This window comes from Larimichthys crocea, chromosome XVII (genome assembly GCF_000972845.2).
Source record: "Larimichthys crocea isolate SSNF chromosome XVII, L_crocea_2.0, whole genome shotgun sequence".
NCBI lineage: Eukaryota > Metazoa > Chordata > Actinopteri > Sciaenidae > Larimichthys > Larimichthys crocea.
The window spans coordinates 14,191,846-14,205,590 of NC_040027.1; the positions used below are offsets into that span (position 1 = coordinate 14,191,846).

Consider the following 13,745-nt stretch of genomic DNA (forward strand, 5'->3'; position numbering starts at 1 on the left):
CATATTCTCCTGTTGTTGGTAATGTTAGGTCACAGAGTGTAAGAACTGTTAAAGCCAGAGCTTGGATGACCAATAGATGACAGGAACCAGAGCAGACCTGGCCTGAGGGGGGAATAGCTCCCATTCCAGGCTCTCTGGTGACCTCCTCCATGTATCTTGGGCCAGCCAGCATACTGAGAGGGTCTGGGGGGGGACTGTGATGAGTGACCACAGGGGAGGGAGGCATTAAAGGCTCAACAAGGTTGGGGGTTGAGGTGGGGCTGGGTGGGGGTCTATCTACACCTTATACCTGCTGGGGTGGGCAGAGCAGGTGATTGTATCTACATCAACACACCATTAAAGCAATTACGATCCTGAACTAAATGGCAGCGCTTGGCCAGCCACATTCTAATGGCTGCGGCGGCTCCCAGGAGACTGGGGACGGGGGAACCTGATACCTCACACACTGGAGGGATTGAGCTGGACACCACTTAAAGACCCCCTGCTCAACAACTTAAAAGACAGTGACCTGACACACCTGTTATCTGCAACCTGCAATCTGAGAATCTATCACCGCTCACTTGCTCGGCATTTAGAGTTTGAATGCAAGATTTTGGTCGGTAAAAACATAACGAGAGAAGCACGACACAATGGTTCACAAAAAATGCCCACAACAAAAAAAAAAAGGGCGTAAAAAAGCTTAGGCGTAGAAGAGATACTGACAGTGAAACTAAAGCATGTATTTCACAAAGTTTTAACTTACTGACAAACAACTGTTTAGTTTCTGTTTTACAACAGACAATTGTACTCTGAAAAGTCTGATAGGGCCCATTTTTCTGCTGGGTATTGTACCATTGTGGTTCAGTTTAACTCATGCCACAATTTCCATAATCAGAATGTCAAGAAGAAGCTGAAAGTAACTTCAGCACAAACTCCTTCACATTCTTTTAGTGTTTACCATCTAGCTCTGCAAACACAGAAACATTAATCACAACGCTTGCACTTTCAATGTGAAAAACTGAGAACAGAACCTCAGATTTTTTTTTTATTACCTAAGAAGTGTAATGCATATTGATGCATTAAAAAAGTGGTTTTTTTTTTTAATTTATGGCTTTTTTTTTCACTGTGAAAAAACAGAAAACATTTCATGTCAGCGTCAGACATCTTGGAGAAAGATTCGTTTCACGGAAAGAAAATGAAAACTCATCCCATGAGTGTCCTTCTCTAGATTTCTAATGAAGTAAAGGCACAAATTAATACCAGAAATATTTCTAATCATTAAAAATAACCTAAAGTACGGTGTTTTTATATTTTCTTCTGCATTCTTTAAAATGTTCCTGAGCTTTTCTGTAAAAGGAACTGAAACTTCTCACAGCAGAAAATCAAAACCAAAACTTTTTTCAGTTTTCAGTTTTTCTAACGCATGAAACACTCATTCAACAACAACAAAAATCAGACTCGGAGCAATTCACACCAACTGACTGAATCCATACCTAGCCAGACAGCAGCCATTTTATAAGAAGGACATACAGTATTCAGAGAGATTCTCCGGGTGTTTACATTCCCCTGCTCTCTGCCTCGTGCACGCCGCTGTGCACGCAAACACACACATACTGTCAAATGCAAATACATCTTCTCTCCATTAAGCCTTTCCATGGTCATTTTTAATTGAGTGATTATATATTTTATTTTACTTAATTAGCATTAAATGCCTGATTTATACAAAACACTACCCAGTGACAAATTATACACTTGAATCCAAGATTTGAAATCATCAACACTGACACAGTGTGAAGTCCCGAAGTACGAGGCCTTTTACTGTTTCGTGATATTTCATTATTTCTGTGGATCTCTGAGGAACCAACTAAAGGAATGGGTGCGATGGCTGATGCCCCATCACCACTTCTCCCGTTCTTCTCTTACCTCGCTGTAAGGTGTGGTGGTCCCCGTCTCCAGGTACAACATGTTGGCGCTGAGATTGAGCAGAGCTGCTGCTGTTTGCTCCACTGGCTCCAGGATTCCACAAATCTCTTTTCCTCACTCTAAAGGAGTGATGTGGACTACAAATGCAAAGTGGACAGGCAGAAGCTTCTATAGGAATCTATGGGATGGTCATATATACCGCGAAGAAAGGGGAGGGGTCTAAGGTGCTACCTGTCCAATACCTGAGTCCACACCCATCTCCCAGGAGAATCACAGTCTCCTTACTCCTTCTTTGAGGCTCTGCAGGGCTCCTCACAGCTTTTAGTTAAGTAGCGAATTGCTGTCTCGTCTTCGTAGCAGCATTCAATAGCAACAAAAATTATAAATATTTTCATCACATGCTTGCATTTTGCTTTTTTGCAAATTTCCTCACTTTCCCAAAAAGTACAAAATATGTCAGTCTTGATAAAGACATAAAAAAAAAAATTCTTACCTAAAACATTTTTTATTTTAAAAGCACTGACCTGAACGCCATTTAAAAGATCCAAATACACAAATTATAGCAATGATAATAAGAAAGAGTAACTAAGAAAAATCCATTAGTCCAGCAAGCCCCAGAGTGAGAAGTGGTGTCTGGGTTAGGAGAGTATACATACAGTAGCTAGTTAGCATAAGAATTGCTCCCCTCTGCATCCCTAAAGCTATTGCAATGCCGAGCTCCCCGGAGAAACAATGTGACTCCTGTAGATTGCTTGTATCTATCAGAGATGACTGATGTAGATCTGTTTTGGAAACATGCTTTGGGGTTCAGATACTGTAAAGGTGTTAGCACTGACCAGCCAGGCTCTCTGCAATTGCTTCATTTAGGGGCTGTGATATATTCATGCTGCACTGCTGTAGTTGCAGCAGGCATGAAATGGTTGGTGTTAAGTGTCCTAGATCTGTCAGTCTGCATTCATCCTTTGAAAGTGATCAGAAATTGAATCCACTAAAAGAGAGCTATGAAGTTGAGTATATCTTGGATGTAAACATGAGTGGATAGTGCTGCACTGCGAGATGACAAGGGAGGTGACTGGTAAATCACTTCTATTACTTCAGAGCCAGGGGGGCTAAAACTCTTGCCCTGTGGTCAGAATGATTTGAAAGCTGTCTGAAAACTTATGACCTGAAGTCAGTGTCTCCAATCAACCAGTCACACCCTGTTCAAGCCCCCCGGGGCTCTGAGCCTACAGGTCAGCCTGTCACAAAGGCAAATCAACACTTTAAAGAGACCAATTCAATGACCTCCCGAGGGACACAGGCGTCAGTGAAGACCCAGCCAAATCTCAGCGTGATAATTAGTTTAGCTAAACAAACTTCTAATTATGTTAAAACAACATTGGCATCTGAAAAGAAGTTAGAGTACTCAGTGTTATGGTGAGGCTGTGGTAAAATATAGAACAGCAGCTGTATTCAAGCAGGACAGACATAGTACATTGGCTTTATAATGTATCCGACACTCAGGCTGCACTGAACTGCAGTGAGCTTATAAATGAACTCATGTTTTAACACTTAATAACAAAGCAATAATGAAACCAATACTAACATTCTCTAGCTTTGGACTACAGATTATAATTTAGGACGGTTCACTGGTGATACATTATTTAAACTCCGAGTGCATCACCTGAGATACAGCGGTGAGAAACTAAGGAGAGAGTCTGACCAGGCAGCAGAAGATCTGCAGATCCAGGGGATCAGACAGAAAGAGGCTTTGCTGAAGTTTCTCCCTTTAAAGTGCCTGTTCCTTAAGTCGGCTAGATTAGTTTAGTATCGAGTGTCAGGCTGCAGTGGCTATGAAGGCACAGACACCTGCCCTGAAAACAGTTGAAGCTCCCGTCCACGCCGACGGACGTAAGAGCGACAGAGAGCATCACTTGGGTGGCAGCTCCAAAAGCCTGCACAATCAACAGCCACCAAATCCTGAAATAAACTTAATCTGCTAATTTACCTGCTGAAAAAACTGGGAGGCAGAACTCTGTTCCACAATCTAGTCACTACATCCACTGAAGAAAAAACAAACATACTCAGACATAATTGGATAATTCTAATTTGATAACAATGCCATGAATCAGTTATTTAATTTTCATATAGACACTGTTGTCAAATCCATTTAATTACGCAATGACCATTGGACAAAAGAACATCTGAAACTTTTTAGGAGCTGAGTTAACTTCAACCACAGGAACCTTGTTCTAGTTTTGGTTTCTGGGCCTACAAAATGTCCAACAGTGGTACTTTCCACTCTGTAAAAAAAATCAGGGTGGAGATAAAAGTAGTGAACGTGGCTGACTGGTCCGACACAAGCCACAAGATGCACAAATCACGTCTACAATGTTGCTCAGACTGCAGGAAAGCACGAGTTGTAGCTAATATCAACACTAGGACTAAGGAGGGACGTTGACTTGACAATACTAAGAGAGATGAGAAAAGGAGAGAAAGAAAGAACTTAAATGCAACTCAACAGTATCAACATTATGTGCATAAGTCCGTAAAATAAAATGCGGATCACCATGACTTTGAAAGCAGGTGTCTTTCTGCTGCTTTTAACCTCTCTGCATGTCCGTTTTCCAGACATCGGTCACATAACATTACATTTTAATGAACTGTGTTTGTGTCTTGTTGCATGCAAAAATGACGTCTCAAACAAATAACTTCTTAATCAGTTATTGAGCTGATTTGCCTAATCGCCACGGGCCTTCAGGTGCAGTGAAAACGCAAACAGTAAAGCACAAAAGGGACTTTTACTAATTTAGTTTTAATTTTAGTTTCTAATCGGTTTAGTTCCAGGTGTTCTTTGGTTATGTCATGGCATTTATCTCAAATTCTGCTGTTTAAATGATGCCATGTCAAATTTGTGTAATTTTTAAACTCACACATACTTAAAAGTACTCAATTAAAATCTGCTATTTAAAATAAATCTACATGGATAACAAAAAATACTGATGAGATTACAGTTGAAAGTTTTTTTTTAGTTAAACCTGTCATAATATAATACAGCTGTATAAAAGAGCGATGTAGGAAAATGTAAAAAGAGGAGAGATAAGGGTAATGGGGGCTCATGCTGAAGCATCCCCACATCCACAGCAAGTCAAGGTTTCATACTGACTCACCGACTCATCAACAGTTATTCAAGTGGACCGTGGCAAGCATTCGTTCCTTGTTGCTACGCCTTGAAAAACACTTAATGTGCTGGAGGCAAACTGGTGGAGCACGAAAAAATAAAAGAAACGCTTATTATGGTCTGGTGTTTAGTGTACAGGCTTAGTTTGGATTAAATACAATAAGAGTGCCTAATGAATAATCCAAGTTAAAGTTTAAGTTGTGCTACTTGTTAGTCAACTTCTTTAAAAAAAAGTAAAACTAGTGTTGTAGTTACTTCAGCGGAGCTACTGCATCTAAAATGTCTTGAGACAAATATGGTCAAGATGGACTGGTAACATCCTTTTGTTGGGTAAGGTGGATGTAATGACTCGATGCTGACATGGCAACGGAAATTGCACCACATTTGGTGGATTCAGGATTGTTCACAGATGACAGCGTTACAGTTTCTTTTCTCTGAAATTTAGGAAACAGAACAGAAAACTGATCAGCTGCTTAGAGAACTAGGGGCGATGGTAATCACACACACACACACACAAGGTGTGGTGAAAAAAAGTACCAATCCAAACACAAACATGTAATTAGATCTCAGAGAGGCCGTGCGTTGATTGAGCTACTCTGCTGTAAAGTTAAACTCTATCCTGTGTCTGAAAAGGACCTGCGCTCGACACTGCGTCTTCCACGCACAGCTGATCAGAGCTTTATCTGGGTGTAAAATCAGCTGTTTGGGGTAGGATATAGCGTTTCTCCTGCCACTATTTCTGCTACATTCCTTCATGTTATTCTACCCTCCGCTTGCTCCTCTCCTCCTTCCCCCCCGCTTGTTGGCAGCCCCCACCTTTACATAGAGAAGACACATACTGATAGATGAGAGCTGGGACCTCTGCAAGAGAGACAGGTGCTGCGTTAAATTGTTGCCCTGCAGCTACAGAAAAAAAAATCCAGAAGAAAAAGGAATTTCAGATTAAACATAAACCCTACACAATACAAATAAGTCCCCCAGGGCACTAAACAGTGAGCTGCATTCTAATGACTCATGAAAGAGGCACACCTCCACATGGGTGGAAGAAGAGGAGGAGGGTGGGGGTAGAACGAGGGTGGTTTTGCCCACCTCCTCTTTTCATCAAAACAGACATTTGACGTGGTAAGAACGATTGGGGCTTGGTGATTGGCAAGCTGCCATGGCAGCAGGCTCTTAGCCCCACACACGGATGCTGCCCGAGTTGCTGGCGTGCCAATCACCGCGCCACGCCTATCTTTGGTGTAGAGGAAAGTGGGTGGTGGGGGTGGGGCCATTAATCACCGGTTCAAGAAAGCACAGGCCCCCTTGGGGGATGCGCAGGGTAACATTACTCAGCTCCTTGAACAAAATTTTTATTTGCTATTTTTTTCCACTCTGGCTGGACAACAGCATTCCTACGCTGGGAGGGGAACGAGCACATCATCGTTCAGTAGCAGAACTGGCAAAGATTTGTCCCTCACTACAGGTCAAACTGAAGGACGTACATACAGTGCATTTACAAAAACACACTGAACTGAACTGTGATTTGAATGTCTGTTCTGTGTTATCACAAGAAGAAAGCTCACAATCTATCTTCAACTCGTTTCGGTTACAAACAAAAGATAAAACTTTAGATAAACTTTATAAAGAAATTACACATGACCGTCTAAATGCACATTCTACTACCAACAGACTACCTGTCTCAGAGGGGCCACCCAGGTCAAGCATAACTCTAAGCCTGAATGAGATAAAATCATCACTTCACAGACAACATCTCAAGACAAAAACAGATAAACAGGAACCTTTTCACTGGCTGCTGAACGGCTCTGCGGCACATTTTCACAACTGTCCTGGGGAAATTCCATCGTTAATATGAAAATTAAAAGTACACTCTGTATTTTATAACCTATGGAGTTTACCACTGGAAGTCCCATTAACTCAGAGTGAAAGTTACGTCAGAGGGAACGTTTACTATCAGCCGCAACTAACTTAAAAAATGATGTACAGTTACAACACTACGTGTTGTACAGAGACCACGTTGTTCATTGAGAAGGAAACAGCTATGTGTGGCTTTATGGCATCATCTGAGTGTTTTAACTTGTTAAGAAGTTTATTGCTTGAGTTTATTGCTTGATCGCACACAAAGCCTAAAAGTGATTTAAAAAAAATAAAAAATATTGGTAAAACATCTACAGCTTATGTAAGGGCTATTGACTCAGCACTAAATGAGCTGGAAATTGGTATTGCCAGTGTCAGACGGGTCAATTTTTTATTCCTTATTATATATTAGGTTTATAATAATGTTACTGGATGTTCAGCATATTACATGCTGAGCTTAAAATGGGGTCATAGTTCATAGTTAATTTGGTCTCTCTGGTTGTGGGGGGTCTGAGGCAGCAGGAAATGTTCAGACCTACGTACTTACAGAAAGCGTCTCATCCGGCTCATGCATGGTTATGCAGTCCATACTGATCTGAATGGTGTTTCCTGCAGACCCATCAGTTGGACTGTCTGTGAAGTTCAGCTCAATGGGCTGGACTGAATGAATGGCAGATCTGAAACATAACAGCGAGTTAACACTGAAACATACAGTTGAGATACACATTTTGTACGTTTTTTCCTGTTGGATTCACTTACTGGTCGAGCATATCGAACAGTTGGTTGAACACATCTTGGCTGAAGCATTCAGGTGTCTGTGACTGATTCTGGGACATGGCGGTGAGGAATGAGCTCTCTCTCCAAGACAAACGAGATGGGTCCCTGAGTCTGCAAGGAGACAGGAGCGACCACAATCGTATTCATTTTACTGCTCATATTCCAAATAAGCAACACTTACTTCACTGTTGGCATTTTTGAAAAAGGCACAACTATTTTAATAGGTAGTTTTAAAAGTTGCAAATGTCAGCAAACATTCAACATAGACGGTGATGTGCAGGGCTGAGATCTGGCCACCCAGCCAGTGGAGGAAAGGAGGAGGAGGAGGAGGAGTCCTGCTGGCAGCCATTCATGAAGGGCACTTCCATTGTGAAGAAGTCAGCCTGCATAATACTGAATATTTGTACTACACATAATGGTGATTATGCACCATTCAGACAGAGGCACTTTGACCTGCTCCCCTGAAACATTACACCTGCTTCAGAGCTCAGCCTGCCATTGTTCCCGCTGAAGTGGCGCACGCTGCAGTCTGAGACAGGCGGAATTCCCCCCGCAGTCTATATGATAGCACTGCTGCAACTTCTGGTATGTGTACAGCTGGACGGGCTTGGGTGCGGGGGGGAGGTGGAGGAGATGAGGGGGCGGGGGGGCCATAATCTGAAGCTGGCACTATTTTAGGTTTTGGAATTCCCCAACACTGCGTGATGAATGATATTAATACCTGACTTACAAACACAGGCATATCTAATGAAGCAAATAATTTCACGTGTGCGGGGAGGAACACGGGAGGCAGTGTTGTGTTTAGAATAAAGATTAACTGGGTTTGCAAAAGCCAAATAAACATAAAGAAAACAAGATGTAAGATGTAGATTTAGGTCTACAGTTTGGACCAGAACTAAAATATGACAGAAGCTTTTTTTTTGCAATATCAGCACTATGTGGAGCATTTAACTGCTTAAGATGTGCAACTACTGGGAATTATGAAGTTATAGTGCAGCTTGTGCTTAGTGTTGAATATGTACTGCTCGTTATTTTATATCTTTTACACCCTGTTAATCAAACACATGGGTGTAAATAGTTATTTGTGATTATTTAAAAGGAATAAAAATGTAACTTTACAATATTTTGACAAGCTGAATAAACTCAAAAATAGACCTCTGATCAGGCTAAAGAAACAAATGAAGCAAGTGTGTATGCAGTAAAAACTATTTCTACAAATCAGAGTTAAGTCATGATAGGAGATTTTTTTATTGTAAATATTATTTACATACTATTAAGTTTATCTATACTTTAGAATCAAGTGTGTACATCTCTTTCTCATATTTGTTTTTAAGACCGTGTCCTGCTGTATATATTAGCCTTTTTTTAGACTGTTTTAATTTTATTATCACAACACTTTACCTAACATCAGGGAGTTGAATTGTAGAATTGCAGAGATATACAACTAAATAATTAGGATTTATTGTTACTATTATTTACACAGTCTCAACTATGTATTATTTCTTAAATATTTAAGACAGTAACCTGCCTTTTTAAATACTTTTTAAAGACTGTTTTGATTTTATTATCACAACACTTTACCTTATATGAGGGAGGATAATTGCAGAAACACATCTAAACAAATAAAAAGATTATGTCCATAACAAATTAAAAAAAATGGAAACAAACATCAAAACAAGGTGGATATGTCGGCTAATTAGCATAATAATAGATAGATATAAGCAAACTAGCATTAGTTAATGTTAACTCATTGGAACTAACAGTAACAGCTAACAAGTATAATAAATAAAAACAAGTATATATATATATATATATATAACTTTATCCGAGCTGGTTTCACCTGAGCAGGTTGCACTGCGCAGCCGCAGTGAGTGTGCCAAACACCGAAACACGCTAGTTAGCAGCAGCTAGCTCCCAGTTAAGCCTGGTTTATCAATAAATAACCTAATTTTTATTACAGCTAGCTAAGCTATTACTTATGTTATTTCTCTTCCAAGACTTAGCGTCTCTCCTGTACGTCCGCTGGAGCTTTATTTAATCTTTAAATATCTTAAACTCGAGCAGTAAAAAAAACAAACGCACCGATAGCTTCAGTGTCTAACGGTTCCCGTTGCCTTCAAGATCCTTGTTAGTTGTCATGGCAACGATAAAAGTGTTGCAACAATATTCACCAAATACAAACAAAGTGTGTTTTTTATTCTATATTAGTGATATACAACTAAATAATTAGGATTTATTCTTCTTATTATTTTTAACTCTCAACTATGTGTATTTCTTAAATATTTAAGACAGTGACTTGCCCTTTTTAAAGACTTTTTGTACTGTTTTAATTTGACTATAACAACACTTTGCCTAAAATCAAATAGTATATTTGCAGAAAGATATTTACATATAAATAAATAAAAAGTAGTTTTCTAGTAGAATGGATGTCAGTCACTGGAAAAGAAACAAGAAAACAAGGTGGACGCATAAAAAAAAAACAAATGAGTGGGTTGCAGGTAGGGCAGGTGTGGCATCATCTCTGTTAATGATGAAGGAAGGATTTAGGGTGTGGACCCTTTTCTACTGACCTCTGCCTCTGTTCAACTGATTTTGGCTTTAATTTCCCTTTGAAGTACTCGTTTAACAGTCGCCTCATTACCTTGTCAAAAAGACTTTGCAGTATTGTCTGTTGTCGAGTCACAATCACAAAAGTTGTGCATCAGGTTCAACATGTACTACTGTGTAAGCCTATGAATACATTTCAGTATTATCATAATAAGCCTGCATGTAGCACTGATGTCCTGCACTCTTAAACATTTGTGCTTTTCTCTGAAGAATATGCACAATCCTGTAAGCTTGTTGGACCATTTAACGATAAAAGAAAAGATGCCCACTTCCACCTGCATGTACTATTTTAATTATTGAGACAGCAAAAAGAGAGAAAAGTCCTAGTTTATGAAATTTGGATAATAACAAAGTATATAAATAAATTATTTATTGCACACATTGACACCCTATGGTACAATTTTGCACATTCATATTTAAAATCTATCAAACCCTTTGGCTTGGCAGTTTTATTTTTAAAGACTGTTTGGGTTTATCCCCGTTCTGGCTGCTGTTTGTCTGCTTTGGGGTGTCAGGTTACTCAGAGAGTTTTTCAGATAGCCTGAGGCGAAGGCTGTTCAGCATCCACTTAAAGGCAGTGCAGCGCCTCCAGACGAGACTGGGGCAGAGGTCAGCACTAAACAGGGATGGCCATTGTTTCTTGGCAGGTTGGGCACACCGACCGATGAAAATGCAATCAAAACAAACAGCCCGGCTGATCGGGGCCCTTCTCCAGTGTCTTTATTAATCACTTGTTCAAAGGCCTAAGACCTTCTCCCCCTCATCTGTCAGTCCCGCTGGAAGAGGGACATGACTGCAAAACAAAAGAAAGCCCCAAAGTTTCTCCTCTTCTTTTCCCCTTACTTTTATAGAAGTGAAACAGTCTGAAGTCAAATCCTCTGGGGCAAATGGACAGACACAAATTCCACTAAGGCTTGGAATGCAAAGAAAACAAGCAAGGAATAATATATAATAAGGCTCAATAGAAAATTAATGCCACCGAAACTTTGCTCTAAAATAGATTAAAGCATCGGTCATGTTTTATTTGAAAAGCACTTTATAAAAAGTTTTAAACCTGCAGCAGTGTAGTTATCAAGGGCCAATAAATTATATATTGTAAGCGACAGAAGCTGAACTTTCAGTTTAATCGAAGCGCAACGCTTGATCATTTTCAAACATCAAACACAATTTTAGGAACATCGCGACACTGCGTGAAAAGTGTCAAACAGCAGATAAAGATAAAGAACAAGGTGCAAGAAAACGCACCAAGGAATATTTATATAACAATAATTTATTTATTGTTATATAAACACACAGTGAGATGATATACGCCAACATCAAAAAGATGAAAATATTTCTCATAACTGAAGAGCTCCGTTTGACAAACTACAGGATGTTAACATGACACAACACAAAACAGGCAGCAATTAATGCAGTACAGCAGATTGTGGTGATTAATTATAATTTAAATTAAAATATTAAGACTACATGAATGTGTATCTGATGACTGACGTATTAATGAGTAAATCTACAGTTATGATATAGTGGAAAGATCTGCAATGCAAAACCTTCAGCGTCAACACTGATGCGTTTGTTTTGATATACATATATACTGATATACGGCATATATAGTATTTATATACAATATATGCTGAAAGATTTTGATTTATTCATCCAGTTTTCTGTTTCTTTGTATTAGTTAGAAGACCTGTAAGTGGCCAAAAAACTCTCATATAATGGTCAATTGATAAAATGATTAATATAATGTTTTACAAATCACTGTATTTCATTATGTGTGGGGATTTAACATTATGTCATACGTGTAGGTCAGTAATTGATTAATGTTTTAATATGTTTCATGATTATTGCTCATTTTTTTATCGATAACATTTAATTTTAGTTGTCGTCAATTTATTTAGTTTTGGTCAAATGCGGTTATAAGCCAATTTCCTGTTTTAATACATCAATATATAATTTTTTTTGCATCTGTTTATGCTAATAAATAATCTCAGATGCCAACGAAGCAACATGATATTCTGACTGCTGATCGTGACTTTGGTAGAATATTTATGGGCCGAGATATAGAAGACGCAGCATTACAGTATGCAGCAGCTGAAATGAAATGCATCTGATATGGTTCTGTCATCTGTAATTATGGATTAAAACATCTGCAAAACATCTGACAAATGGCCAAAAGTCGTTTACAGTAACGATCAGAAGAAGACCAAACAACCGCGATAATATAATCGCTCTGCCACTTCGACCCTGATGGCCCTTTACGCATGCATTGTTGCCATAAGTATGCCACACTTATAAATATATCAGGACAGAGCAGCAGCTGAGGATCCAGGCAGACACAACTGTTCTCAGGTCACGTTGGACCTCCAGACAGTATCAGTCTGAGTGGCAGTTCAGGTCACACAAAGAGCAGGGAGATTCCCAGCCAGTTCAATGAGTCTGATATTCACAATTTGCTCTGTTAAGAACTTAGCTGAGCTGAAATTTTCCCAAATTTGAACCACAAGTTAAATCAGTTTTGCTGAGTGTGCTACATATAAATATAAATATGTTATACAAATACAGCTCATCAGTTCATACAATGCGTATGTACTTACCGATGAAAGGGAAACTCTGGGTAATGCTGCACAGCTGTGTAAGGCAAATTCATTTTGTCATGCCAAACTTCACTTTGCTGAGATCTTCAAAATTATCAGCTCGTCATAAAGGCACGTGTGCATGAGCTACAGGAATAAATACACTCAAAAAATAAATACAAATAAATAAACAAACAGGCCTGGATTAAAGTGCCGGAGGGTACAGTGCAGAGTGGAGAAAGTTTGAGAGATGTTTTGAATTTAGGTATTTTTTCTTAGGCTACCCCACAAATAGGAGGGGCTTGTGTCAGTGCTCTGACCAATCCCCTTCTACAGTTGTACACGATATCACTCACTCTCAGTTGCTAGGATATACATATCAAGCAACTACATTTGACCCTGCACCCTCCCCACCCAACAAACACAGCTCGCCACTATCCTGAAGAGCTCACCCCTACCCTACTCCTCCATGTGTTTCTCTGGCCAGTTCTGACATTTCCACCCAGATTCCCAAGTGGGTTTTTGCGGGTTGAGTTGTTGAGTTGTTGAGTTGAGCTGTTGCATCACCGAGGCCTTGGAGGGCTTTGAGCTTGCTGAATACTGCCATAAATACACACTCCGGATGCCAGAGATGATTGATTCTGTGCCATATCAGCAAAAGTACAAAGATTCAGTTGGTGAAACAACAAAACAACAAAAAACCCAGATATTTGATTTTAGGGAAGTGAAACACACTCTTTGGCTGTTTAATGAGATTTTAGCGGAGGGTAATTTGTAAAAAGATGAAAAAGATTCTTCCATCCTTTATCCTCTTTAAGAATGAACAAAAGTGATGAGACACCAGACAAATATATTTCTGTATTTAAATC

The 13,745-nt window shown here is 39.5% G+C and overlaps 1 protein-coding gene across 11 annotated transcripts in view; it reads right to left on the reverse strand.

Moving 5' to 3' along the window:
• The window catches only part of tp63 (tumor protein p63), a 30,656-nt gene extending 17,575 nt beyond the window's left edge, over window positions 1-13,081 (reverse strand). For 3 of the 11 annotated variants that reach the window (XM_010739542.3, XM_010739543.3, XM_010739541.3), the window contains exon 1: window positions 1,903-2,081. In XM_010739542.3, coding sequence (XP_010737844.1) covers window positions 1,903-1,944 — 42 coding nt within the window. In that variant the 5' untranslated portion in view covers window positions 1,945-2,081. Of the gene's footprint in view, window positions 1-1,902; window positions 2,082-7,466; window positions 7,597-7,678; window positions 7,808-9,536; window positions 9,753-9,778; window positions 9,799-12,897 lie in introns of those variants that run through there. The other 8 variants (XM_019275364.2, XM_019275365.2, XM_019275363.2 and 5 more) reach the window with 7 other exon arrangements.
• Between the last annotated feature and the right edge of the window lie 664 nt (window positions 13,082-13,745).